We start from the raw sequence: 24,580 nt of genomic DNA, 5'->3' as shown, positions 1-24,580 counted from the left end.
GTGCTAAAAATACCGGCTTTAGGTGATTTTGCTTATTTTTGAACTGACTGGTGGTGCTAGCTGGCAACTTAAAAAAAAACATATAATCATTCATGTCAGCTTTATTTCGGTCACTAGGACCATTAAAGAGTAAAACAAATAAACATATAGAAAAGTACATACACTCTGAATGAAAAATAAAATGAATCATGTAAAATTAAACCGTAATTGTCAAAAAGAATGTTCAGTTACAGTGTTCAATTTTATACAACGGTTGCGGCTGAACCACATTGCTGTTAAAAATTTCGCAACTCCGATTACTGTAGAAGCTCATAAATCTGTTTTTAAAATTCTATAAGATGGAAGGTGCTGCCTAAAACCCAGGTTTTTTAATAGTGGAACCAGCCAATATTTCCTTGGTCTTTGGTAGTCTCTGCAAAAAAATATGATGTGCAGGTCAGACTCAGATGGATGACCACATGCCGGGCGTTGTGCTGCAGACTGCAATTCTGACCAACTGGCCATATATGCCCTAAGGGGAAGGGTGCCATAGCGCCATTGCAAGTAAAGTTTCCTTGTTAATGGTGGTCCTATATCGTCGAAGACGAGCTCTCGATGGTATGTGTCTTTACACCTCAGGAAGTAGTCGGTAAGAGACCCAACCCGAACATTCATGAGTGAGACACGTAAGTTATACTCGTAATAGGCCAATGAAATAGATTTGCGTGGGGTTCTGCGGCATGCATTGGCCGGATCTGACCACAAATCAGGACTTCCTAATGATTCACAGGTTTGTTTCACATACTTTAGCCATGGAACTTGGGCAACTTTTACAAGGTGCAAGATCTCTTGGAGCTCCATTCTATAATTCTGGAGCTCTGGTGTACACCAAATTTTGCGCCAAAAAATTATGGGTTTAAGTCCAAGCTCCTCAGTAAAGGGTCTTAAACCCAGGTCCAATCTTAATGGAAGTAATGGTGTACTAGGCGGTAAGGCTGTCAAGTGTCTTAGGAGGTTGTTTTCGATAACCTGTAGTTTCTGGTTAGCTGTATGGCCCCAGATTTCACCCCCATATAGCCCTGCCGCCCTCGCCTGGGTTTTGTAGATGTGAAGACAAGGGCCTAGTGGCTTGTAAGTCGATCCTTGCATCATCCTACAAATGGCACCCGTCATCTGGGTCAACTTCAGTTTTACCTTAGTATGGTGTGAATCCCACATCATGAACTGATTGAATATAACCCCCAAGTATTCAAACGTGTATACCCTCTCAAGTCTAGATGCCCCTATCCGCGGACTCAGTCGTGTTGAGGAGGGCGGGTTGAAGATCATATACTTAGTTTTTGAAGTGTTGATCTCCAAACCGTGTGTCTTACAAAAGTCCACGAATCCATCTAGGACTTTTTGTATGCCCATAGGAGATTTGGAGAGCAGCAGGGTGTCGCCTGCAAACATGATTGCTGGCACCCTGCTGCCAACCAACTTAGGTGCATCAATGTTGCTTAGGTCGTTTAGGTGGCTAAAAACCCCGTTGACAAAGAGGCAGAAAAGGGTCGGTGCAAGCACGCAGCCCTGTCTAACCCCCCTGTCAACGGGAAAACCATCTGAGAGGGATCCTCCTCTACCACACCTTACCCTTGCGAAGTTGCCCTGGTGTAGTTTCCTCAAGATTATCAAAAGATCAGCGGGGACCCCTAGATCTGTCAAAACGGCCCATAGTTTGTCCCTAGGGACTAAATCAAAGGCCGCTCGCAGATCAACGAACACCGTATATAGGCTACCCCCCTCAATTAGTACAGACTTCCAGTAGAGGAGGTTCAGGCGGAAAATTTGGTCCACCGTTGACACCCCTCTCCTAAACCCTGCTTGAAAAGGGCTCAAAATTTGACAATCATCAAGCCAGTCCTGAAGGCGATTCAATATCAGTCTACCGAAATTTTTTTGTGAAACATCGATAAGACTGATAGGTCTATAGTTGGCTGGGAGCAGAGGCGAACCCTTTTTATAGATGGGGACGATCTCTGCGCCCAGCCAAGTATCCGGGACCTCCATTCCCTCCAGGATAGAATTAAATAGTAGAGCTAAATAGGGTGCCCATACATCCGGTTCCTGTTTAAAAAGATCGCCCGGGAGGCCATCCAGGCCAGGAGCCTTGCCTGATGCCAACCCGGCGATGGCTGCTCTGACCTCCTTTATTGTAAGATGCACCACTTTCACAGTGTTATCAGCCGTCGATAGAGGAGAAACCGCCAATTCCCCGTCGGGTAGGTGATATAACGATTGGAAGTGGTCTGACCACACCCTAGCTGAAATATTTGGCTCCACTGCTGGGGCCAAATCCACGGAGCCAGTATTCATGGTGCGCCAGAATCTGCGTGAGTCCCCCCTAGCAAGAGAAATGGAGAGGGTTTCCCATTTGGACAGTTCCCATTCGCTTTTTGCGTTGCTAATTAAGGTTTTATAGGCAGATCTCTTAGCCCTAATTTCCTCGCTTCCCATACCCGCCTTGATGGAAGTCAATAAGTTTGTTTTTGCGTTGCGGCAAGCCTTGTTATTCAAAACTGGTCCTGCAACACTTCCGTTGGCCCTTTTTGGTAAGCAGGTAAGGATTACAGATACTGATTTAGAGAGGTCTTTGTGAAACTGCCCTAATTGTTTTTGTGCACTCTGAGTTGTACCATGGGCCATGAGTGCCTGTATCCTTTCAAATATGGGAATGACCCTCGCATAAAGCATGGGTAACTTCTCTGGGCTGGACACTAATCTCTCCCATTTTACTCTGCGTCTGTTGTGTGTAAGGCCAAGCCCCGCCTCAGATGTCACCCTCTGTCTCACCTTGGGGTCAAGACCAGGATGGTCGTATTCCAGTTCCAACGCATTGTGGTCGCTGTCTGCCCTAGGTGTCACCCGGAAGTCAGTGATGCGTGGCCACAAAGCTAGTGGGACGAGAATATAATCCAGTCTTGACTCCCTACCCACTCTATTGTAGGTATGTCTAGCTGGTATATCTGAGTTTGTCCTGCCATTACAGGCCCGAAGGCCATATTTCAGAATTAGAGAGGTAATTTGTGTGGCTAGAGGAGTCCAGGCTCTTGGTGCCGATGCTTGCACGGGAGGTTTAGACCACTCCAGGTCCTCCTCCTGAGCCAAGTCCACCAATAGGCCCGGGAGGGGCTCAAAATGGCAGTTAAAATCTCCTCCGATTACGATGGGAGTACCCCGGGGAATTTCATCTAGAACGAGTGCCAACTCCTCTATCGTGCGTGAAACCTGCGAAATATTAGTTGGCCTGGAGTACACATTAATCAGCTGGAGACTATTTGCGTTTGGCCACTCGAGCCGAACAGCAAGAATGTCCTCCAATTTTTGTCGGTGAACGACAGCCCTACATCCCAGGTCATTAGCCACCCATATAGCCAAACCTCCCGAGGGGCGTCCTATACCTCCCCATTTTGCTTGCACGACAAATGTTGCAAAGCCTAGGTGGGAAAGGTGTTCTCTCGCCCAAGTTTCTTGAAACAGGCAAATGTCTTGGGCCTGGATGTAGGCACACCAGTCCGGGCAATTTACTTTATTTCCCAAGCCTGCCACATTCCAAGATAAAATCTTAAGGGAGGGGCAGTTACTTCTCTCCATTGCTGAATTTAAAGGTACATCCTCTCCTAGGGCATGCCCTGTAGATGGAATATTGACTAGACTGGCTACTTGAGGTGCAGTTTCCTCTTGTAAGCTGGCCATCGGTAGAAAGGTCCCCACACCTTTCTCCATGTCTAGATAATCCCAGCTGGCTTTAACCTTCTCTGCTGGAACTATTTTCCGAGCTTGGGTTTCCTTGATCTTTTTGGGCACTGCAACCTCCTCACCCGCTATCTTATTATGTCAATCCACCATGTCAAGGCTACTAAATCTATTGTGGGTAGGTACGCAGTCAAGTCTTGATGGTCTGAGATGAGGGTTTATACTTGTAACCATTGGAGCCCGGATACCTCCCCTCCTGGTTACTAGTTCCCATCGCTCTTCTTCCTTTGCTCGATTGACAAGTGGATAAAAAAAAGATAGGGGGAGTGGGTGTATTGATGTCCCTCGTGCCTGATGTGTCCAGCTACATATATGAGAGACGGTGAGGGGGTCCCTAAAATTAATCAGGACGCAGTCGCCTTGGATTGACTTTCTGGTGTTTCCTATCCATGGGACTCGCCTCACCATTAGCACCTCGCTATGTATTCCTGCCGGAAGAGGCCTAAAGGCGGAGAGCCAGTGAATTACCTTATTCTTCAAAGCCCCCTGAGGTTCTCGAGTGGAGGGGTTTAATTCTGGGATACCAGTTAAGATAACTGTATAAGGTATAGCCTCCGGTGGCAAGTCAATGGATCTGTAATTTGCATCTTTATCATAGGTGCCCGTTAAGGGTTCAGCTATCTTCGCTTGCTGACCTATGCCTTGTGCATTCTTTGGAAGGTTAGAATTTAAAGACTCTAGGATAACGGGCATTGGCTGTTGCAAATGTGTGGCCTTTGATGTCCTACAGCCTTCCTCGGTTAAAGGCACAGATGTGGGGATCTCGACAATGTCGGGCAATCTACCACCTTGGGTCTGGTTATTTGTGTTTGGTCCCTCTACTAATTGAGTGATGCCCTTCTGGAGGTGCGCTAAGCATGTTTCTATCTTTATTAAGCAGTTTTCAAGGGGATTAAGTAAATCCCTCAAGAGAGCACCAATATTCAGCAGGGTAAGGCCCTCCTCCCTCAAAGCGACATTTGGACTAGGGTTTTTCTGGGGCAGAACAATAGAAGGTAATAACCCTTGTTCTTGGGATTTGCTGCCAAATAGTCTCACTGTTTGGCGGTGGCTCACTGTTTGGCGGCGGCTGACTATTTGGCAGCAGCTCACTATTTGGTGGCGGCTCCTCTATTTGGGGGCTCTGTTTTTGGCAGCTCACAGGACACATTGAGCCCATTCTTTAATTCTGCTAGTGTACGTAAAGCAAACACAAGGAGATGATGGACGGAGTGCCGAAGCTTTTTAAACTCTCACCCCCAGTCACAGATCTGGGTTGAATCCATCATCGTTTTTGAGCCCACTTTGCCACCCCATTTCAGACGGCTACATGCAAATCAGTCTTGACCCTGTGCCTCATGGGAACAGTCCAATAGTGGTAGCGGCTCACTATTTGGCGGCGGCTCACTATGTGGTGGCGGCGGCTCCTCTATGTGGCGGCGGCTCCTTTATGTGGCGGCGGCGACTCCTCTATGTGGCGGCGGCGACTCCTCTATGTGGCTCCTCCTCCTCCATGTGGCGGCTCCTCCTCTATGTGGCAGCTCCTCCTCTATGTGGCGGCTCCTCCTCTATGTGGCGGCTCCTCCTCTATGTGGCGGCTCCTCCTCTATGTGGCTCCTCCTCCTCTATGTGGCGGCTCCTCCTCCTCTATGTGGCGGCTCCTCCTCTATGTGGCGGCTCCTCCTCCTCTATGTGGCGGCTCCTCCTCCTCTATGTGGCTCCTCCTCCTCTATGTGGCTCCTCCTCCTCTATTCGGCGGCTCCTCTGTTTAGCTGCTCACTATTTGGGGGCTCTGTTTTTGGCAGCTCGCAGGACACATTGAGCCTATTCTTTAATTCTGCTAGTGTACTTAAAGCTTCAGCAATCTCAGAATTGGTACTGAAAATTCAAAAGCTACAAAACAAGCTACTGCAAGTAGGCTGGTGTTCTCGTTTGGGAGGCATAGACTGCCGCCACCCACTGTTTACTAGGGTTCATTATGATAGTTCTATTCTTCCTATATTGCAAGGTAGTGAGATGTGTTTCCCCTTCATTAGTACTAGACCTGGCAAGAGCAAAGTGACCACAAAACTGTGCCGGGCAGAGTTCCGTAAACGGCAGAGTGCATTAGGTCGTGACATTCACGCTTCTTTCTGCCGCTCGAGTAAATAGTCTATTTGAGCTGCAGCAGTTTCCTCCACGCAAATGGAACGTTTCTAAACCATCCGCGACCACCCGCATTGGGAAATCTGGCCAGGAGGTGGTGTGGAGTAAGATATTCCTCACTCAGACTCGCCAACTTATCATTGGTGTATGAGAGCGAGGAAAAAAACTCCGCACTGCGGAGCGGAGCTTTTTTGTTCGTGCAGTTATCTGCACTCTGCAGAGTGGCGTTCGCAGCCCAGGTCTAATTGCTACTACCAGCTGTGATCGCTTTTTTTTGGGCAGGGGTGCTGTTCGTTATTTGCCTGTTAGACATGGCATCTTTGGCGTAGTTCTCCCTAACTTTTGGACTTCAACCCTCCTATTTTTGGAAACTCTGTGTTTGGCGGCTCTGTGTTTGGCGGCCTTTTCTATTGTGGTGCATTTCTTTTGATGGACATTGTAGGAGAGTAGGGTCTGCTTTCTATCTTCACCCCCACTTTTTGCTTTTGCTTCACTGGTTTTCGACTTAGATGTGGCTGTGGGCCTGCTAATCAGACCCACAGCCCAGCTGTTCTCTCTAAACTGATACTATGTACTTTAGGTGCATAACCCAATTGGATAGGATCACCTTATTGGCCCCTGTACAGTGTACCCTAGGTACCCAGGGCATAGGTGTACCCTAGGCCTACCAGGGGCTGCAGCATGTATTATGCCACCCCTGGCCTGGCCTTCCATTATGACACAACTGGCTGATCACTCAGCTGGGGCAAGGTCGTGTAACCACCCCTTGCTTAGGTGTAGTATTCCTATACCTACCTTATATATAGACACATGTGTACCTATCAGCCACTCCTATGGCAGGCCTTAACAATCCTGGAGGCAGAGTGCTTGGTAACATGTGAGATGGTGCTCTAGCATGAGCTCAGCCTGTCTGCAGCTTTCGGAACCATGTCCTTATAGCTGTTCTATGATATAGCCTACCATATACTCTTAAAGTGCCTTATAATCCTAAACGGTTTTGGTAACTATGGTTTGGCTTTATCGAAACATGTTGTGTAAGGTGTCTAACACTTTGGAATAATACCCCCATACCGTTTCTGGCAATGAGGATATTATTCCTCCCTTCTAGAGGGAGAAGACATGTTGAAACCTACTTACCCGGTTAAAGTTAACCAGAGCCCCAGCATCACAAAATGGATGCTGCTGCCACAGACACAAGTCTGACCTCCTGCTGCTGGGAGTCCTTCCAGCGAGGGAGGCTTGGACAATAGGTTTCCTGCCTTGGGAGGTGCGAGCACCACCCCAGACAGGAGTTAGTGTATTGGGGCAGGGAGGCTTGAATGAAACGAGACACTGCCTGGGGCACACAAGGTGTCCCATGCATAGTCCAGTTCAAACCGGTGCTGGGGCACTCCAGCCCTAGCTCTGGCGCGAAACTGGACAAAGGAAAGGGGGTGTAGCCACTCCCCTTCCTGGTCCCACCCATAGGAGGGACCTTGCAGGTAGCCCAGCCCACTAGCCCAGTATATTAGTAGCTAGTTGGGCCCTGCTAAATTAGATTAACCTGAATCTGCAACTTGAACAGAAACTCTGGACCTTCGACATTCGACCTCAGGAAGAAGACTGAAGAAATCTCCCTTGTGGCCAAGGAGTGACCACCCTGGGCAACCAGGCACCATCCAGCGACCGCTGCTTGCTTTGCGACTGAATCCTATGAGGGACGACTGCAGAGACTGACCAGCGCCGAGACTTCCAGACACCTCCGAACCAGATCCACATCTCCAGCGAAGCTGAGACCCGTGGAGGCGACGAGGGACGTGGGACCGGCGACTTGGGAAAAGTGGCTAGTAACTGACTAGCGCGACTTCCGAGGCTCCCTCGAGGCTGTGCTTGGGGAATTGAGAAGCCCCACTCCCAAGCACCATCTACAAAGAAGACCAGCTCCCCACACTTCACGTGTTCTGCGTGGGGCCCTTCTGCACCTGTGTTGCTCGACGTGTTGTCCGGTTGCTGGCCCGTTGGCTAGTAGCCTCTGCGACGACTAACCTTTACTTTCAACTTGCTGGTCCGGCTCCTCCAGACTGGCACCCGCTCCTCTGTGAAAGAGAAGCACCCCAGACCTTCCTGGTCTGCACCAGAAGCAAGTCCTCCATCCTGCGTGGGTTCCGCTTGCCAAGGCTTGTTGGGTCCTGACTCGACTTCGCTGCCGACAGCAAGACCCTTCGTGGGACAGCTCACCTCCTGGTCGTCCTCGACGTCTCCTGGTACCCGTGGCTGCTGCGACAAGCTTCACCTCTTCACCTCTTAACCTGCATCTTCACGACATCGCCTGGTTCCTTCCTGGTTCCTTCCCGGCTCCTGGCTGGTGACCTAGACTCTGTCCCTTCTGCTTGCAGGTTCCTTCCTTCTTGATCCCCACCTTGGGATCCACCGGACACTCTTCACTTACTGCCTGTCAGCAACTTTCCTTCAGGCATCCTTGGAAGTCCACGACGAAACCCGACGCAAGTTCACACCTATGCACCCGCAGCCCGTGGGCTAGGTAACTTGGGTACTTCGGTGCTCACAAGGGTATTGACTATCCTAGGGTCTAGTTTCCGAGTCTCGACTTTCTAGCTATACCAGAAGTGTCCTAAAACTGCTTATTTCTAACTGCTAGTGATTCTATCGACTTTTACGCATGAGTGTTTCCACTCTGCACCTGAATCTCGTGGGCCTCCCACTTCCTAACCTTTGGTAGTATAGTGTAGCCCCAGCGATTCCCTAGGCCTAGGCCTATCCTGTGTTCGTGAGAGTGGTTCTTATACCACTTACTTAGTATATGGTTTGCGTGGCCCCTAGGGCCTAACTGTATTACTTACCTGTGTGACTTAATGTATGCTTAAATAAGACTGTGTTGTACTTACCTCTAATCTCATAAAGAGTGCTGAGGGTTTAACTAGAATAAATACATTCTATTTTTATATACATCTGTTGTGGTGTCCTTTCATTTGGTATTCAAGGGATTACATATGGTATAACAGCTGGCTTCACATGCCATACAGAGTTTAGCCTAAGACTGCTCTTGTCCATGCTACCACTAGGATAGCTGGTCTATAAGGTTGACTTTACAACCAATCACCATAAGGGTTGTTTGGACTGATACAAGGTGTACACTAGAACTAGTGACATCATATATCAGGCCAACTTCTCACAGACATCATAAAGCTGTTATTGCCACTACCTAAACCTCTATCTTTTGACAAAAGACTGCTGTCCTGTCTCTGAGGTAAGTCTGCCAACGCTTATGGTCTTGTACCCATTGGCTTATGTGCTAATAAAGGTATTTATGTAATAAACGTTTTTATGAAAGAGCCTTTTTTTGCATGGTTACACCCCACTTTTTGCCTGACATCTAATACAACCTGACATGGTGTGTCCTGGGTCCCTGCCAAACAGGTTCCCAGGGACTGTGTTCTTTCTTAAAGCTGTACCTTTGTACCCACAATTGGCACATCCCTGGCCACGGGTAAACCCCTTGTAAAAGGTACCATGGGTACCAAGGGCACTATGACAAAGGAGGGCCTCTAAGGGCTATAGCACTTATTGTGCCACCCTTCAGGGCCCTGTACCTGAACACCCATGCACTGCCAGTGCAGGCTGCACGTTTTGGTGCAGAGAAAAGTGAAAAATCGACATGGCTCACATCTCTGCGTGCCATGCCTGCAACCCACTTCCTAAGGCCAAGGTAAGTCAAGCCTCTAGCAGGGTGCACTAGCCCTCAAGTGAGGGCACAGTGGCATGAGCTCTTTGCCCCTACAGTGTATATTTCCATTCTCAGACACTCTAAGTATAGTAAAGCCATAAAGTGTATATGGTCTGGGAGTTGGCCTTTACGAACTCCACAGCTCTAGAATTGCCTTACTAAAAACTGGGAAGTTAGGTAGCAAGCTGCTCAGCATATTAAACCCACACTGATGCAGGTGTGGGATTTAATGTAAAATGCACTCAGAGGGCATCTTAGAGATGCTGCCTGAGACACGACCAGCCCTGGTGTGGTTCCTGAATAGCTGCCCGCCATTTGCCACCACCAGATAGGTTTCTGGACCCCTGGTTTGAGACCCTCTGCTCTCTTGGTCCAGAAACAAAGCCCATCCTGAGCATAGATGTCATGCCATATTTGCCCAGGATGGGCTGGGTCCACAAAGGGGAAGGTCAAAGGCCTGCCACCTTTGGGAGTTGTGCCTGTCTTTTGCTGCCCCCAGCAACTGGCTTCCACCAGTTCTGGCCCCCACTTTGGACAGGAGAATCAGCAGGAAAACCAAGTTAGGAAGATGTGTGCCCCCCTTTGCCAACTCCACCCCTCAGATGGGGAGGTGAGGTGAAGCACACATCTCAGTCTCCACCATCTTGAAGATTAGGGGATACAGCCAATCGGGGAGAGGCTCATGCCCCCCCCCCCCCACCGGAGGGTGGCATAATAGGGGTATACCCACCCCAAGGGAGAGACCCATTGGTCCCTACCTGTACTCCCCTTTAAACTCCCCTAAATCTAGTATTTTGGGAAATCCCTGAATCTTGCCTCCTTGAATTCAAGAAAAGGACGACTGTAGAGCTGACCTAGGAATAAGAAGATATCTACTGCTTTGGCCCCAGACCTACCAGCCTGTCCCGACTCCGAACTGCCTACAGCAAAGAAACCGGCGTATCCAGAGCCCCCCTGAGCCCAGAGGACCTGCCCTGCGCTCCCCTTACAGACTCGGTCTCCCGTGAGCACTTTATTTGTTCAACAAAGACTCCAAGACCAGAATCCGAAATCAGGTGACTACATGATTCTGCGCCACTCTGCAACCGAAGCCCACGGCCTGAATTCGAGTGGCCCAACACCAAGAGGATCTCTCCCCAGCGATCCTGACCTGGGATCTGGAGATCCCCCGACCTCCCTCAAGCTTCAAGAAGATGCCTGCAGCCTCAACCTGAAGGGTTCCCTTGACCATGACCGGAGCTGATAAGAATACCCGACGCCAGAGGACACTCCTGCACTGGACGCCCCATTGCCTTGGGTGGCCCAAACTACAGTGTCCAGACATACCCCCCCCCCCCCCCTCCTCTCCAGTCGGTGGTCGCCTTCAAGAAGCCCCCCTGCCCGAGCCTGCAGCAACTTCACTGAACCGAAGGTTTCCCTTGAAAAGCACAAGGTCCACGATGTTTTTTTGGCACCCTGCACCCGGCCACGCCAGTGCCACTGGTGGTACAGCTCCTGTACTGTTTGTTGGCCTCTGCAGTGCTGACCTTAACCTAAGGAGCTTTGCTCCCACACCTGATTGGCCTGCTCGTAAGCTGTCCCTAACCAAAGGCCTGCTTTGCCCCATTGGCTAACGCTGGGCCCCTGCACTCTGCACCCAGCTGCCACATTTCTGCTGGTGGTGCAACTCGAGTGCCCATCTAGACCTTGGGAAACATTGGTCCTAACCCCCAAAACTCCCACTCTTTAAGTTGTGTACTTGTCTGAGAAACCGCGAACACTTTTTCTCCCTTAGGAACCCATGTTATGAGATGTTGGTTCTTAAATGTTTTAAGTGTTGAACTGAAGGTTGTATGGAGAAAAGAGAACGAAACTGCAAAGTATAAAGTCTTACTTACCGTGTATTGAGATATCCTTAGGTGTGGGATCTAGGCATACCACCCCCAGTCCTCAAAGTAAACCAAAAGTAACTAAAAAATATTCTGAAAGTAATTACTGTGTAATTCAAACTGCTTTTTAAAGTGGTACAAACCTGTAACAACTGCAAATCCATCCTCAATTGCATTTCTGTCTAAAGATTTACAATTTAAAGTATAGTTTACGTACATGTACCAATATCTGGTTGGTTCTAAAAATAAAACACCAGTAAACCTTTTTTTATGCTTACTCAATTGGTCTGGATTCAGTCTCTGAGTGTGTGTATCAGTCTTGATTGAGTGAATACAATAAATGCTTAACACATCATTTGGATAAGCCAACTGCTCTCCCACACTACCACAAAGCGAGCTGTTAGTACTTACCTGATTTATCCTCTGCTATACCTTGGGGGGCTCCCTGGACTCTGTGCACACTATACCTTACTTTGGTATAGTATATACAGAGACATCTTCCTACATCTTTGTTTAGTCAAATAGGCTTAGAGAATGGTGGGCCCGATTCACAGAACTAACTTAAGACAAAATCCTAAACTTACTACCATTTTCATATTCACAGAAGGCACTTACTCATTTTGGTATTCACAGAAGACACTTACTCACTTCGGTATTCACAGAATTTAGGAGTCCTAACTTTAGGACTCCTAAATGCCTTCTGTGAATACCGAAAGTCTTAAAATTTGGATTTTTCTCAGTTTAGGAGTCCTAAAGTTAGGACTCCTAACTTTACTACTACTAAACTGAATAAAATCCTAATTTTAAGGCTTTCGGTGTTCACAGAAGGCATTTAGGAGTCCTAAAGTTAGGACTCCTAACTACACTACTACTAAACTGAGAAAAATCCTTATCTTAAGACTTTCGGTATTCACAGAAGACATTTAGGAGTCCTAAAGTTAGGACTCCTAACTTCTGTGAATACCGAAATGAGTAAGTGCCTTCTGTGAATACCAAAATGGTAGTAAGTTTAGGATTTTGTCTTAAGTTAGTTCTCTGAATTGGGCCCGGTGATCCTCTCTGACAAGGTGTTGGGCATCTTAAAGCTACAGTAAAACATCTATCTGTAAGGGTTCAGGGTAAGGACTTTGGTATGATTCGTGGGTACTTGTGTCATCTTATGGAATTTTCCCCCATTTGAATCAGAATTTTATTAATATCTGCAAATTCAAACCCACATATTGAACTGTATATTAAACTTTCAGAAAATGTCACTAAAAAATCACTGCAACATCTTGCACAGGGTTTAAAAAAATAAGATGACAGTAGACAGAGCAACAGTGATAAGTAGAGGTAGCCTGAAAAGAGAGGTTAAGAAACTGCACTGTCATATTGAATGTACTCATTGGCATAAGGGGCTTATCTGTGAATTTATAGCCTTGGCATAGTGGAAGTAATTTCTAACTCAAGACATTTGAAAATAATAAGATCTACTACTAGCAAAGGCCAGGCTTCCCTGGTGCACCATGAAAATACTAGAACATTTCATGAATGCCCTATAAGGGTCTAAAGCACTTTAGAAATGTTATACCAAATATTTCCAAACATTCTCAGGGCAAAAGTCTACTCCACCTTAAATCATCTATAAGAATTCTGTTAAATATTTTTGCTTGCTGGAATTTGGGGGAAGTATCGCCCCACCACTACTTACATAGGTCTTTTTCCTTCTATAATGACTATGAGGTCAATTCTGACTCAATTTCTGCAATGTTTGCCTTGCGACCGGTAAAGCCACACCTGGCGATGACTTTGTTGGTGAGGGGGTGGGGTGGCAGTGTTTAAAATAATGTGCATCAGGCAGTTTTCAAGGAACAATAAAAATGTCAAGATAACTCTAGTGATTAATGTTGTACTAGTGAGAGTTTGGCTCGTAAAGTAGCGTGGAGGGTTAATGTGCCTGAGGCTAAGAACGTGTACCACGCATATCTCAGAATTGAGTGTGAATGAACTACGAGTAGCACTATAAAAAAAAAAAATGTACGTCAGAGAGAGGCTACGGAGATATGAGGTGCACTGTTGGAGAGTGGTAATGAGGGAATTCATGGAGAAGGTGGTTATGGGGAGGCGAGTGCCAAAAAAGACTGTCGTAACCGCCGCCACCAGCTTTCACACAGACGCTGGATGGCAGTCTAGGCCCCCTCCCCCCCGAAGTTCTGGTCTAGTTGCACCCCTGAGCCAGTCCATCCCACAGAGTTCAGCAGATCAATACCACTGGTCATTTCCTGCTAGCTTTACCCTTCAGTTTCAATTCGTGGTGCCATGGGCTAGGTCTCTGTAACTCTGTAATCCTTGCTTGGTGTTAAGCTATTTGTTATATCAGAATGGCAGTTACCCAATTTACTCCTAAAACACCTCTTTTTAGGGCTGCATGTCTCCAAGTGTAGGGTGCCAAGTATGGATCTAGTTGGTTACCCCTGTCACTTATATTCCTCTCTCAGATCCTCGGCTTGCCCATCACAGAGGAGCAGATCCAGGAAATGGAGTTGAACCTTGACAACATCGATTTCAAGATGGCGGCAGAGGAAGAGAAGAAGCTGCGGCACGATGTCATGGCGCACGTGCACACATTTGCTCACTGCTGCCCCAACGCTGCTCCCATCATCCACCTGGGCGCCACCTCCTGCTATGTGGGTGATAACACGGTGAGTGGGGCCAGGGCACTGCCTTTTTAGTGCTTCTCGATCCTTAGTTACGCTGTCACTTGCAGTTCCTGCTTTGAAACCCATACACAGCTCTGTAAGTACACCTCACCTCTATTATCTTTTTTAACTCCAGTTGTGGAGAACACTCACACACACACTCTCACGCACACACCTCAATCCTGATCTCCAGTGCACCCTACTGATTCTGTACTGAACTAAACGCGCTGCTGTGTCTGTGCTCCTCAAACTTGACCTGCAGCAATCACTGCTATTTAGAAGGGGCCCCCATGCAGACTCTTGTTTTCACTAAGTGAACCTAATAAGATTACCTTGTAGTGCCCAGTCTGGGTTACCTGCTGATAATGCTTCCTCTTCTAATCTTTCCCCAGGATTTGATTGTTATGCGGGACGGGTTTGACTTGCTGCTGCCCAAGGTAAGATAAGGCTTCATGTTCTACGCTTGTGTTTTCGCTCCTCCTTATTACTTCTCTCTCAGATCATCCTCCTAAATCGTACTCCTCTCTTGTTATCCACAGTCCCGCTTATCTATTTCACTCCCTGATTCTACTTTGAAGTCATACAATGCTTTGCATCTTTGTCAATGGCTGCTTTTAAAGGACTTTTATCGCCGTTTCCACTTTTCTCTGACTCGCCCATAGAACTTTTTTTAATGCTCTTTCTCTGGTCGTCCCAGTAAATATATTCTTCTTTCTCTGATCCTTTAAAATCTTCTCCCACACTGGTAGGCTCTTAATTAACAAGGGTAATAGTTATGCACTAATTAGTTCCTCTTTTGCGCAAAGGACACTCAACTCGCGACTTCCTAGACTGGTGCTCTGCAGAATTTTGGACCTTGTTCACTAATAGAGTTCCAAACTGTTTGCCGAAAGGGTACACCCAAGTAGTAGTACTATTACAGGGGTGACTATCGTCCCCATGACCGGGTCATGACACAGATATTGGTTAGTAGCAACTGCTCTAAACCTGTGAGGCACATCACTTTTTACCTGCATCCCTGTGGGGAGACTGGCTGATTGGCTCTCCCTGTCTAAATCTGTCTAGTCGTCATGACCGGCTCACATGAGCGAGCTGTGAGGGTTTGTCTTTTTTGTTTTGACTGTATCTGGTTTCCAAATGTGCCCTTTTCCCTGTAGGCGTCGGGTTCTGGGGAATCCTTTAAGTCACCCTTTTTGAATGAGATGTTGTTCATTGGGTCAATGTTCGCAGTCGATTGTTCAGTCAATGTCTTTCTTTGAACTCCATCCCAGAATCCTGGTAAGGCTCTATTCTTCATCCAGTTTTAAAGAATGGCTCCTCGGGAAACCAGCTAACTATAGGCGCTTTGCCGTAATAGATATTGAAGCCAAATTCTTTGGATCCTTAGTTCTGAAGGATTTGAAGCCATGGGCTGAGCAGCTCAATTTTCTGCTAGCAAACCATACTGGATTTCAGCCAGGAGGCGGTACAACAGCGAGCCTCCTTGCTCTTAACAATATTGATACAGAAATCACTTGCACAAAAAATACTTTACATGCCTTCTTTGTAGATATAAAACCGGCCTTTGACAAGTTTTGAAGACCGTGATTATGGAAAAAGCTTAAACAATGGAACGTTCCGCCAACTTTCTCCTGTACAATTGAGCTGATCTACATGGACTCCTGGGTTGTCATAGAACTAGGTGACGGAGAAAAGTATGACCAATTATAGAATTAAAACAAAAATGTGTGTTGGCTTCCTTGGTATTTAACGTATACATTGCAGACCTAAATGTGTCACTTAGTGAAAAGAGCTTTAGTCCTCCATGTCTTGATTGCAAGCCTTCTATATGCAGCTGAGATGGTGCTTCTAAGAAAGACCGCTTTTGACCTGCAAAGATTAATTTGCGCCTTCGCTGCATATATAAAAAGAAATAAGACGGAGATAAATGTGAGAAAGACTGTCGTCCTAACCTTTGGGGAGCATCCCAAGAGACCTACAATGTGTCGCTTACACATAAAGCCTACCATTATTACTCAATATACTTACCTACAAGTAATATTTGGCATTTGTGTTAGCGTCTAGTCTCACCTGTAAGCGCCAAGGGCTAAAACAAGATCCCTGATATTTGCTTTTAAATCTTTATAGCAAATCTTGAGTAGTCTCTCCCAGGAACCTATTCTCAAATTTATGAATAGCAAATGAATTCCTTCTCTGACATACAGTTCTGAAATCTTCAGAGAGAGTGATGCAAATACGTTGGGCATTGTACAGGCTGCCACCTACAGACAGTTTTTAAAACCATAGAATTACAATACTCCAGTCCATAAATGATTGCAGTTTTATTTAGTGTCCCAGTAACTCATTCGACAAGGGGTATATTTAAATATTAGTAAGAAAAGTCAAGATGCCCCAAGACACATGCTTGGTCACCAAATATAGCTTGAAATAATGCACCTTAAATTTAACAATCCTTGGTGGAATTACTTAGACACAGCTTTAATGTTGTTAAATCTTAAGGATTTTGTGCGATCTACCAGCATCATTTGTGGCATTTAGAAGGCTAGTTAATAAATGTGTAAAAAGAACCTTGTGCATTTGCTATAAAGAAAAAATGCCAACAAGCCACCCTCTTGAATGGCGTTAAACTCATTTGTGCTCCCAACATATAAACCTCTCAAAACTAACATCTCGTTCCGCATTAAAATGATGTTTGTCGTATTGGATCGGGCATTTTCCTACAAAGGACTTTGTTCGTAAGTAGAAAAAGACATGGTCCGACGCAAGCGGCAGGCTATATGGACACAAAGGAGAGACTCTCTTGCACATTTTATGCATGTGCCTAGCCTTGATGGTTGCCCATAGAAGGATGATGCGTAGAAAATGTAATCAGTTACAAATAGGAATTTGGAGGCAGGTCCTGATCAAGTCTAAATTGTTAAAACATTCAGTTAATTTGCAAGATGGTCGAATTCATGGATATTGTTTTAAAACTGTTAGACAATGATTTATTATTTGTAATCAAACTTGGTTTTTGTAAAGCCCAAAATATAGCAAATAACTTGGTTTTATCCTGTGCCCGCTTAGTAGAGGTGAACGATATAAATATGCACTTTGTTGAATGTTTTATAAATGACTGTAATTAACTGCTAAATGGCACTTTAAATAATTTACAGGTTTTTTTAAAACTCATTTTATATCAATTTTGTTAAGCCTGTATTGTGAAAGTTTTTTATTAATCATGCACAATAAATTAGTTACAACTAATATACTGTAGGTGTCACGTTCTGGTGAAACCTATACGTAAAAGTGCAAATAATTGAAGGAGTAACTTGAATTTCTTCATTTTTTTTGTCCTCGCTTTTTAGCATATTTTGTTTCACTCTTGCAAAACCTCTGGGGTTCAAATAACCCAAGTGAAACTACATGTCGTCTACACACATTAGAAGTATACAAAGTATCACAAAATGTGTTATCTTGTCAATTATTTGGATATGGTAAACAAATGTTTTAACCAGAATTGTCAGCAATTTCCTCAGTAACCTACCTATATAAGAAACTTGTATGTCCACAATAATATAACACCTCAAAAGTGCTTGTGAGTAAATGAAATGAGTTCATACTTTGCATGGTGTGATGAGGCTTTTCGGGGTTTCCGGTTGCATGTCAATGGACTTCCACCAGATTTATCAAGGAAGATCCAAAATGTTGGTCCCTTTGGCTGTCTTCTCTGAATTCTTTCTCTTTAACAACTACTTGTGTACCAGAGTCATGGAGAGGTTTAGTTCTCCATTTCCTTGACATAAAAGGTACTTTGGGTGAACAAATGAACTTGAGCCTAATAGTCTTGCTAGATGGGAAGTCAAAAAAAATGTATGCAAAGGTTCTATCAGACAAATTGAAGTGCTGGGTTTCCACATTAAAGTTTATTTCAGTCTTTGTCAGGATTTTGCTCCAATTGTCGGACTGCACACAATATTGTACCTTTATCTTTCGTGATTAGTCAGCCTATCGGCTCGTTCAAGGAGGTCCCATATCTTTTCTTATAGACTACCGGGCTACTTTTAATGGTGTGGATAGGAACCTGCTGTGAAAGAAGCTGGCTTTTTGGTAATTTCTTAATCTTATTACAGGCAATCCAGTCATTATATGTGAATACCTTGGTTAAGATCAAGCTGAATAACACAACTCTGTGCCTAAGATACTATTTGCTAAAAGGGGATTTAAGGAGTGATGTAGGCTGGAACCCTTTCTTTTCAGCCTCCATATTGCAGACGTAGACGGTGAGCTCTCTTAAATCGAGGGTTTATCCTCTAAAATCTTCTACTTTTCCCCAATATACTGACGATACGGTGATTTTAATATTTGACACCTTTTAGCCTTCGAGATTTGAGTGTTCTTGACCAGTGTAATGCTGCTTACAAATTGGAGACCAGTGTTCAGAAGACTACAGTAGTGGTTTTCGGCGTTAAACATACCAAGCATGGTAGATTTGTTATTGTTAATAAAGTGATGGATGCTTAGCACGCTACAGATATTTAGGAATTTGATTCCACATATTGGGAGTCTAAAATGCATCTGGCTAAAATGAAAACAAAAGCAGTTTTTCTGATACATGCGCTGAAACTGTTATGTATTAATTCCCTGTGAATCCTTATTCCTATTTTTAACAATAATCCTAACATAACTAATGATCTCTGCTCTAGATCTGAGGCTTTTTTGTAAAATGTGTCGAAATGGTAGCATCAGGCTTAATATGGGGCATACAAAACTCTCTCTTAGACTCAATTCCACCCCACAAATGTAAACACTTTTGAGATTTACCCTTTGAAGCAAGATCTGGTTTTGAAAGTGCAATTTATTTGCATTGGCTTTTAAATTTGCTGCACACAACAGGCATCATTGAAAAAGATTTTGTGTGAATATTTATGTAATGTTTTCCCAGCTACTTTACATCATTGGGTCCTCTTTATGAAAACATGCACTATTAAATTTAGGCCTGAGTGACAGGACATGGAAATTCCTTATAAATTATTCCAAAACTAGTTGTGTTGAAGTTGAGATTGATCTCACAAAGTGAATTGCTATTATTAAAAAAAAAAAAAAAAAATTATCTTGCATTTTCAAATGAAAACAAATAAGTCACCAGAGATAATACATCAGACTCGCACCTAATGGAAAGAACAAGTCACATACATCTGTATACAAAGGGTTGCATTAGCTAAAGCAGTTACCACCCCAAGCCCCCACACAATGTGCACAGTTCAACAGGGCCATCGTCTGAGTCTGATGAAGACCTAATATGAATGTCAGATGCGCGTAGTGTTTGTGACATCGACCTGTGCAGACCTCCTGTTCGTTATCGCTTAACGTAGGTGGTGAAGGGGGGCACCAGGTTGCATCAAATTTGGCCACCGAATCCCACATATGAGAAGTCAACTTCTTCATAGCATAGAGAGCCAAACTTTCCCCCACCACATAGTTACAGAAGGAGAAAGTGGCTGCTTCCACAGTTGTGCCACACAGAGCTGTACTGCAAGGAGTAGTTGAGATACAGGGCGGCCCTGAGGGGCCACCGAGGGGAAAAAAGGCTATCGGGCCCCTGGATCGCCCAATACAAACATCTGAGGTTCAAGTGGGAGGTGGACACTGGTGATGGCCCGCATTTTTAACTCTGTATCTCTACCCAGAAAGGCTGAATCACAGAACATGCCCACCAAATGTGTAAAAAGGTTCCCCACCCACCACAGCCCTTCCAACATAGAGTAGAACCCCGAAACATCTAGGCCAAATGAACGGGCGTTAGGTACCAACGAGCCAGTACCTTGTTGGCATTCTCTTTGTAACGACTACAGATTGACTATCGTGCCGCTGTCTGCCAGATCTCCTCCGCCCCCCCCCAAGTGTCATCAGATAATTCTGTATCCAACTCTGCCTCTCACTGTAACACATAAGCATGCTTGGATTACAATGATTTTTAAAGGAAAGAAAATCTTAGTGTGCCTTACGATCTTTTACCTTGATCAGAGAACAGCCGACTCTAAGACATTACTGTCCCATAAAATTACATGTTTTAGATTCTGGATGATTCTTATGCAGCGGAGAGATTTTACGCAATTTTATCCTCCTTCAATTTGGTCAGAAGGTTTTTTGCCTTTCAGAATCTTTGCCCCACATTCTGGTAGCAGCTCGAGCTTGGATTAGCAATGAAGAAAGTGACTTAAGCATCTTTTTTTCAATATGGACGGAATTTTCAGATGCAATGAAGCCATCCATGCCTGTTTAGATTGGGAACGTTTAATAGTATTATTGGGTAGATTTAAATTAATGGTGTAGTTCACAACATTGTTAAGCAAGGAATTGGTGAAGCACTGTTACTTTTCCCGACCTAAATATGCTGTTGGAAGACTGATTTTAATGTAACCTAGATTATAAAATGTCTGCCACAGTCAATTGTTTTATTGTTAGTAAAGGTGAGGCCATTACATGATGTGTATTTTTTATGATTTTATGCACTGATTAATCATTTTTAGCTTCTGTAAATGCAAGGACCAGACGTTATGAATCATTGTTTTTTCCTTTAAATCTTGTGGAATGTGTATTTTATCCTAATTATTTACATGTAAATATATGCTTATGTACTTGTTAGCATTATGTAGATAATTTGAGCAAATTATGCATTTCATGCAGTTCCACTACCTGGCCACCACACGCCCCACGTCTGCTTGACCCACTGATTACTCCAGGGTGTAAGAGGTTTGTGCGAGGGGTGCTTAGATACCCTAGATGTATGGTAGCTTCCATTTGGTGTCCTCTTGCCTGTTCCCTCTCCGGGGATCCTGCTGGACCTTATGTCCTATCTCTGCTTCCATCTCTCTCCCTTGCTGATGCTCTGCCCACCCCAGTGGGGATAGGCAGCAGGGAGTGTCTGGGACAGTGAGTTTCAGGCGTGCGAGGCAGTGTTGCAGCTCACCATGACTCCACCCCTGATTCCAGTTTGTGGCGGGGTTAAATACATCATTTAAACAGTCCTGATAGCGCAGGTGCCTTGAGCCGTGGGCAAGACCACTTTCAGGCAATCAGGCTGAGAAGGCTGTAGCTCCGTAGTCCTGTTGTATAGATTATATTGGGTTTTCACAGATGTAACTGTTGGCTGCGCCACCCAGCAAACCTCTCTGCGAATACTTGTTTGCAGTTAAGCACTTTTTAATTAAGAAATAAATAGATAAGTTAGGTAAAATAAAAACGATGTTAAGTTCCTTAGGACAAGTTGGACCGCAATATAAATTTAGGAAAAACAATGCTGCTGCCATTGACAAATTCGATACATTAATTGGGAAGCAAAACCCCTGCCGGCTGAGCAGAAGGTTCTCCACAGAGCATAAAAAACAACTTAAAGAGTTGTGGGCATTGATAAAGAAAAACAAATGTGTTTACCAAAAATTAATTCAACATAAATTAATTTCCCAAAGTCAATGTTCCTTTGATGGCGGTTTATGTAGCCCTAACCCTCCTTAACAGTAGCATGAGAGAACATCTTTCGCCTGCAGGAATACGTCGTAGAGTTCATGCAGTGGATCGTACTACAGCTGAAAGTACTAGAAAACTGAGAAGTCATGATTCCCCGAAGAATATAGTCTCCCTACAGAGTACTCTTCACTGTGTACGACGGTTAAGTTTTCTGTGGTTTTTGAGAGGTCAGAGGGTGCTACTCTGTTGTAAGATGAGGCATTCTGCACTCTTCCTTGAAAGTCTCTTCCCCTTTCTCTGTCGCTCTCTTTTGAAGGATTTCTTCTCTCTTTGGTCCTCAACTGTAGTACAATTTCTTTTGCTCCTTCATGTTTTTTCTGCCCTGCCATTCTTTCCTTTCCTTTTTAGCTTGCCCGAGTGATAAGCCGGCTAGCTGAATTCGCAGAGAAGTATGCTGATCTGCCCACCTTGGGCTTCACCCATTACCAGTAAGTGTGATAAAATTGCAGAGATTTTTTTTTTTTTAAACAGATTTTATTTGTCAAATGGCACATATATAGCAGGGCTCTGTACATCTGAGGCATCTGCACGATCAAAGCATTTTATACTGACTGACATTTTTATCTTGAAACACAGGAAGATGAAGAGCAGTACAAATAAACTCTAACTCCAACCCCTCCTCCCTAAGCCCCCCTCCTCCCCCCCCCCCCCCCCCCCCATCGCACTGAACACCCACGTCGGGATGAACCAGTTTGATCGTACAGCAAGGCTATCCACCGGAATTCCCAACCACACCACACTCCCTGGATCCCCCCAATGGAAAAAGAATCTCTATAGATGGGGGAGCCCGTGCCACTGAGCTCGGCTCAAACAGCAATCCCCGATAGTCTGCCCACCTTTTCCATATTTTAAAGTGTTTGTGCGGGCACCCCCTGGCAATGAAGATGGGTTTCTCCAGGCCCATACAAAAGTCCAAACCATTCTTCCATGCAGCCACTGAAGGGGGCCCCGGGCCTTCCACGCCCTCGCTATGTCCCTTTTAGCCAAGGTCAAACCCAACTGCAATAATTGTTGTTTGTAGATGTTGCCTCCTATCCCCTCCATGACGTGTAACAAAATTGCAGAGATTTTGATGCTTGATTATAGGTTTAATGATTAGAGCTGAAAGATTGAAAGCTAAAAGGTGGTGAGAGATGAAGGATTATTAAAGAGTGGTCTGGATTTCTGTTACCATGTTTGGTTTTCTCCTGTGTCGACCTTGTCCTCTAGTAGGAATTGTTCCTAGAGTATATTGATGTTGGTATTTCGTCTGATCCATCCTGGAATTTAGTGCTGTCCTCTGATGTGGTTTTTGTGTGGTGATGTGCCACCGAGACATGTTCTGTGTGTTCATGAGTGTGTTCAGCTCTCCAGAATAGGGCAACAGTGCTGCGTTTGTTTCTGATGGTTGTGCCAGGTCTGATCTGTGCTATGCATGTTAAGTGCGGCAGTGCATTAGCTAGCTTCTCTCACCTTAATGGGTCTGTGATGCCTTTTGTGTTGACATTTGACTGTGATGAAGTGAGAATGGCTAGTTTGTCATTCTAGGCAACCCGAGTGCATAAATCGGTTGCCGTGCTTTGTGTGCTACAGTGGTGGTATTTACACCTAAGGGGTTACTGACTCTAGATTCACAAGACTAGTCAAGCAAACCTCAGCGAGCTTGTGAATTGGCGTGTGGAGTGCTGCAAAGCCTCATCGCCTTTATTGGCAAGCCTACTTGTGTTGAATTTGTCAAATATGTTTAAAAGCTGTGAAAAGCAAAGCTTTACCAACAACTTAAACTAACACGAAAAACAAAAAACAACAAGCCTTGGCAAAACCAGTGGGTCTGCTTTGGACGGCAACTTTTGGCTTTGCCAATGTTTGTGAAATGTTTTTTGTAAAACTGTTCAGGGGGACAAACTTTAATGTGCAAGTGTGCAGTAACAGAGTGCCATCCCTCCGAGACGTAAGTTAGGGGCTGAAGTGGGTTGACCCTATGCTGCATGCTGTGGTGAGTGGAACAAAAATGTGAATGTCACACTGACCGACCACTGAATGAAGAGAGCTGGCTGAAATCCCTGATAAGGAAGTGTTATTTATGTTTATTTAGAATGAAAAGGTTGCGGCGAACGCTTGACTTATAAGTGAGAAGATGCATTGTCTATTAAGACAAAGACACATTTTCTTCAGCCACTGAAAATTAGTAATACCGTAAAGAAATTCACAAATGAAATAGTTTCGCCCTATCTTGAGTAACTAGCTTTTTAACAATACTAAAATAGTTATCAAAATTCTCTTGTTACTGTAAACAAACTGTGCATTAGATCAGTACGAGACATGACCAAATCTCACAGCCTAAATCAAGAAGGTTTGTAGAAATATTCGAGCAAAGATTAAAGCTCGTGTTGTACGATTAAAGCTGATTTAAGCTAGTGAATCCCAAATCTACCAAACACACAGATTACAAGTTGGAATATACTTGAATTGTAACATTTAAAATGTTGAATACTTACGCCATCTCAAAAAAATTGATCCCTGTGTTCTGCCGCAAATATCGTTTCTCTTTCTGGAAAATTCACTTTTGTCCCATAAAGCCGTTTATTACTAAATGTATACATTTGTTTTAATGTGAAACTGAAGTGTTGTAACCCTCTCACAATTATTTTTAAAAAGCCCGGATTTTCCCAAGGTTTTCACAGCCCCAGGTCCAGTTGTAACAGGCAGCGATGGACCATTTCAAGCATATCTAAGATCCTGGAGACGATTGCTATGTTTCCTCTTAATGATTACAGTGACAACATTCATTTGGAAACAGATTGGCTTTTTAAGTTTAGGCAAGGTTGAAGGCCTTAAAACGCCCTATTATCTTTTTGTCGGCTTGCTAAAAGACCAGGGTTTTGGCTCTCTAAATTGTGCCAACAGAATTAAAGACGCTGAAA

General features: G+C 44.8%; 1 protein-coding gene across 1 annotated transcript in view; it reads left to right on the top strand.

The window, feature by feature from the left end:
- The window catches only part of ADSL (adenylosuccinate lyase), a 137,616-nt gene that overhangs the window by 78,699 nt on the left and 34,337 nt on the right, over positions 1-24,580 (top strand). Inside the window, exons 2-4 of the mRNA XM_085601239.1 lie at positions 13,968-14,171; positions 14,561-14,605; positions 22,026-22,105. Coding sequence (XP_085457365.1) covers positions 13,968-14,171; positions 14,561-14,605; positions 22,026-22,105 — 329 coding nt within the window. The remainder of the gene's footprint in view (positions 1-13,967; positions 14,172-14,560; positions 14,606-22,025; positions 22,106-24,580) is intronic.

The sequence above is a fragment of the Triturus cristatus genome, chromosome 4_2, assembly GCF_964204655.1.
Source record: "Triturus cristatus chromosome 4_2, aTriCri1.1, whole genome shotgun sequence".
NCBI lineage: Eukaryota > Metazoa > Chordata > Amphibia > Caudata > Salamandridae > Triturus > Triturus cristatus.
Note: the sequence above shows the minus strand (reverse complement) of the source record. Positions and strands in the feature narration are given on the sequence as shown.